Source organism: Plectropomus leopardus, unplaced genomic scaffold (assembly GCF_008729295.1).
Source record: "Plectropomus leopardus isolate mb unplaced genomic scaffold, YSFRI_Pleo_2.0 unplaced_scaffold21102, whole genome shotgun sequence".
Taxonomy (NCBI): Eukaryota; Metazoa; Chordata; class Actinopteri; order Perciformes; family Serranidae; genus Plectropomus; species Plectropomus leopardus.
The window spans coordinates 1-5,257 of NW_024622831.1; the positions used below are offsets into that span (position 1 = coordinate 1).

The window sequence follows — 5,257 nt, forward strand, 5'->3', positions numbered from 1 at the left end:
TTTTGTAGGTCTTGGGCTTTTACATAAGTTTCTTAAGTTTTGTAGCTCTAGGTTAAACGGTTCACAGGGGCTGCTTCTCTGAAAATCATATCAAATAACACATCATAGGACTATTGATGTGTCTGCCACGTTTTGTGAGTTTTTAAGCATCTTTAGCCCTCAAACACAACATCCTGTTTTATGGCGAAGATTGTCACAGAACAGCAACAGTGTTTGATGAAATCAATCAAAAACTGCGAGCAATTTAACATCACCAAGTTTAGTAAATACTGATGTCCAGATTTGAAGTCAATCAGATGAAATCTGTAGGACAAGTTTTTAACGAAAGAGATGCTAAAATTACAAAAAATCTGAAAATTCCAATTAAAATGGCGCACTTCCTGTTGTAGGTCTTGGGTTTTTGAACTGGTTTTTCAAGTTTCGTAGCTCTAGGTTAGACGGTCTGCGGGGACTGCTTCGTTGAAATTTTGGCACATCAATGCAAAAAAATCATACTTTAGGATTTCTGATGTAAATAAAAACTTTTGGCGCATTTTCGTGCATTCCTTGTCCCTAAAAAAGTGCTATCTGTGAATAGTGTGTTACCATGGCAACAGTGTTTGGTGAAACCTAAAAAGTACTTTTTCTGTGCATCATGAAAGTTTTTGCAGTATTATGAGAGCATTTGAGGTTGCTTAGGTGTTCCTGCTACAGGAGACATATTAAAGTGTAAAAAAACTAACTTCCTGTTACCAATAGGTGACGCTATGACTGTGATTCAAAATTGCAGGTGTTCAGGCCTGGACTCGTATCAAATGTGTCGAAATTCAACAAAAACGGACAATATTCATTTTTCCATCATCACTAACATCTTAATGATTTTTTGACACAATTTTAAGATCAATCAAGCCAACCAGGAGCTGGACCTCATAGTGTATTTGTCTTTCCTGTGTCAATAGGTGGTGCTCTCAGTATGGATGAAAATTGTCATAGATGTGTTCAGGAGAGTACTCTTATCAAGCATGTGAAGTCTGGGGCATTTTGGATCATGTACAGTAATTTTAAAAACGACCTCCTGCTTGGAAACACGTAACTTCTTGGCCCCATAACTTCCACACTGTTACACAAAAACGAAAACTGGTCGCAAACTAGGGTTGCCCACATCTGAAGGTGGGATTTACAAATTTTGAAGTAGTTGAACTTCTACTTTTCAAATTCCATCACACTGAAATCGCAAAAAATGACATTTCAATTCAAAATGGCTGACTTCCTGTTGAGTTTAGAGTATGACTCCAAGGGGCTTTTTTGTCCATCCTGACATGTTCTATGTACCTCTAAATTTTCACCCCTCTACATGAAATGGTTTGCCGGGTTTGGCATTTAGGGGGTGCTACTGAACTAATTTTTTGACAACTATACACGACACCTTTAAAATACAAAAATTTTCACCAGTCACCCCAAGCATACCAAGTTTCATGAGTTTTCGAGTATGATAAAGCCATCAAAAAAGCGATTCATTTGACGAAATAATAATAATAATAATAGGAAACGGACCAATTCCAATAGGGTCCTCGCACCGTTCTGTGCTCAGGCCCTAATAATAATAATAATAATCCTTTGGATTACAATAGGGTCCTCGCCCCCTTCGGAGCACACTGGTCAGTGCTTGGGCCCTAATAATAAAATGAATAAGAATAAGAATACAAATATTTATTTCCATATGTATTTCATATATTTTTGGACAGTTTTTCCTAAGGCGATGTGAGGGTCTAAGGGCAGAGGGATGTCGTATGCTGTAAAGCCCTCTGAGGCAAACCGTGTTTTGGGCTTGATAAATTAAATGACTTGAAAATTGACTTGACTTGAACAACAAGATGAGCTTGGATTTATATAGTGCCTTTCAAGAGACCCAAGGACGCTTTACATTGTCGAGCGAGTGACTTTCAGAAGATACTGTCAGAAAGCATATCCCCAATTCGACAGTTCCTCATGTCAAGACCACAAAAACATGCATAAGACACAAAGAATAGTTTGTCTTACAGAGATCAGAAGGGCAGTAGGGTGCAGCCAAGAAGAGCCTATAACAGCAAGTTTCTCACCCTACCTTCCAGTGTGGAGATTTTAAACAGGTAGAAACATTTTGACTCCAGACATGGTTTGAAAAATAACAATTAAATTACAAAATAAAAAAACAAGAAAATTTAAGAAAAAAGTTTTTATTTTGAACCTTCAGAACAGCCAATGACAGGGGTGCTGTCACCCTTACCTTAACTAGGGCAGCCAGACCAGAGGCTGGTTCTGGATGGCCCATATTGGATTTGGTAGAGCCAATGAGCAAGGGTTCTCGCTTTGATTGACAGAACACACTGACAATGCCATTTACTTCCTGTGGGTCGCCAACCTGCATGCAGAGAGCACATATTGGTGAGTGACATTAGAAGTGTGTGCAGAAGGTTAAGTTTTCATTTTCTTATCATTTATCTATCTTGTAATGCAGGACCCACACTGAAAACAGGCAAAAAGCGGGATCAAAATCAAGATGGTTTTTAACTAACCTTAGTTCCTGTGCCGTGAGCTTCAATGTATTCCACCTGCTCAGGATTTATATTCACCTCCTGGTAAAGAGAACGAACCAGCCTCTGCTGCATCTCACCTGAAGGAAACGTTACACCTAAGGGACCAGGAGTAGTGCGTCAGAATGGAAAACCATACCATAACTGTTGGAAAACTGCATATTCCCACCATAGACTAAGACAGGATGCTCTTTGAGTTTCTTTCAACAATTGCTTTGCTACATGCTATACTGCTGCTTTAAGGAAAGCTAGGGTTTTTATGACTTTTGTACAAACAAATGTGTTCACACTGCACTGTCACTGAATGCAAAAATAATTGACAGATTACTTCAATTTTTAACACTTAAATACTGAAAATTCAAACCATCATCATCCAATCTTTCATTCAACCTTACTTAATTATCTCTATCGGTTCAGTGAGATCTTTCTACTGGGTGCAATGCTCATGTGTGTTCCTCACCCTGCTCTTTGTACCCATCTGTGTTGTTGCCAGCATTGACCACTGTGGCATAGACCCTTCTAGCTGCAGACCGTTTGGTCAGCAGCACTGCCACTGCTGCCTCAGAACGGCAGTATCCATCTCCTGGCCAACAAAATGATAGAAATATAAACTTTATATTGGTATGCACACTCATTTGTTCACATAGTAATGGTTATATTAATATGATGAAGGGGACCTAAAGCAGAATTCAATTGTTTTTTGAAGTTCAAAATACAAAAAAATGCAATCTTTGTCAGATTTACATACAGTATAAATGTTTAATAAAAATAATATATTCATTTTATGGGTTATTATAACATTTACTTGCCCACCAAACTGGGTCCAGCAATGCAAGTACTCTGCCAGTGAGGACTTGGTCCTCACATTCATTAAATATGAGTTTAATTTAACTTCATAAGATTACACTTTAACTGGGCCACAGAAAACAAAATCCTACCTGAAGGCATTTTACAGTGATAGTGAGAGATGGTGGAGAGATGACAGTAAACAAAGGAGAGAAGTAAGACAAGGATGCCTTGCTGGATTTGACCAGGGGACTTTTATGCACATGGCTGGCTTCTGAAACCATAAAGCTGTGGGGGAACCCAGTGACTTTGTTTTACCTGATGAATCAAAGGACTTGCAGGTTCCCTCAGGACTGAGCATGCCCAGTTTCATGAACTGCAAGGAGGTGTTGGGTTTGAGCAGCAGGTTGACTCCTCCAACCACAGCAGCATCACAGTGGCCCTGGCGAATACCATGGAAGGCATTTTCTAAAGCTAGCAAGCTGGAGGAGCACGCTGTGTCAATGGCAGTGCTTGGGCCTGGGCGAGAGGGGAGTGGAAAGTTAGAAACCATGTCTACAGAAAAGGAAACCGTGGAGTACATGAAGGCATTCAAAATGTTGATTGTTTCAAGTTAATTATATTACATTCACCTCAAACAAGTAAACTTTGCATGCCTCTACTAAAGCTGAACAATCCTCTGAGTTAATTTTTTATAACAGCAAACATTTTTAATATTTCAATCTGCATCTACATGCAGTTCTTAAAAATAAAGTATAGTATGGCAAGCTGGCATGTAATGGGGAAGAGAGGGACAGGGAAGTATGGGGAATCTGTACAGACTACAAGTTTTGGATTCCTATTAAGTAGAATTTAAAAGGAAAAATGTTATAATAATTGCAATGCATGTTAGTTTAACTTCATAGTAATTAATAAATTGGAAAAAAGATAGACAATGATACTTATGTGAGTAATAATTTTAGCTGAATTCTCTTTAGGGATTATCTGTGCAAAATTGTACATAAGTGAGAGATCTGTGACCAGTGACTTGTTTTCATTAAAACAGATACAGATTCGCATGGTTCTACAAAAATGCCAAATACCATCAAATGCAGGATTTGTCACAGTAACTCTAGGTCCATGTATAAGTGTATCCATAATTGGTCAAAATAATGTGTTAAAGAGTTATTATAGTTTGTAGAAAAAGGCACATTGCATTATACAACAGTTAGTTTCAAGTAATTTGATTGGACAAGGGGCTTTCAGCATTTGCTGATATAGCTTTTTAGCAGTCATGTGAATACAAAAGCCAGATGGGGGGCAAGAAGTGAAGAACGCTGGTTGGGAGTCATTATGAATGGGGGAAAGTGAATACACTAAAGCCTTAGATGGACCTGCATGCAGCAGGTCATCACAACATTGTTTTTTTTCCCCACGGATTGACCGATTTGCCTGGTGTGGCGGCAATCAATATCACAAATTATTTAGAGGTCACCCTACACCGCTGTGTTTCATGCAGCACAATTTCAACTCAGTACGTTTCCATGCACAGCTTAGTCGAGCTACCGTTTAGCATGATTAGGTCATTTAATTGGACGACTGTCCTGTTCCAGTATACAAGCAATCGATTTAATGAGATAGTATGTCCACTATGCTGCAGGAGGTGAGAATATGCCCCCTTTCAGCATAATGTTGCAGGGGTTCTTTTTCGGGAGTTTTTCCTTGGGTGATGTGAGGGTCTAAGCCTTAGACCCTCACATCAGAGAGACTCTAAGGGCAGAGGGATGTTGTACACTGTAAAGCCCTCTGAGGCAAACCATGTTTTGTGATAATGGGCTGTATAAATAAAATTGACTTTACTTGACTTTACTTGACTTGACGTACATATAGCTAATCAACCAGCAGTGAGCAAACTCTGCCCTCACTGATTAGTTTTAAGA

General features: G+C 39.0%; 1 protein-coding gene across 1 annotated transcript; it reads right to left on the reverse strand.

The window, feature by feature from the left end:
• Nucleotides 1-2,245: 2,245 nt before the first annotated feature.
• Nucleotides 2,246-3,956, reverse strand: LOC121965658 (fatty acid synthase-like; the record flags this gene model as incomplete). The annotated part of the gene is made up of 4 exons (XM_042515792.1): nt 3,657-3,956; nt 3,013-3,135; nt 2,535-2,650; nt 2,246-2,380 (listed from the first exon to the last, which is right to left on the reverse strand). Coding segments are annotated over exons 1-4 (639 nt in total), but the record flags the coding sequence as incomplete, so codon positions are not given.
• Nucleotides 3,957-5,257: the final 1,301 nt, after the last annotated feature.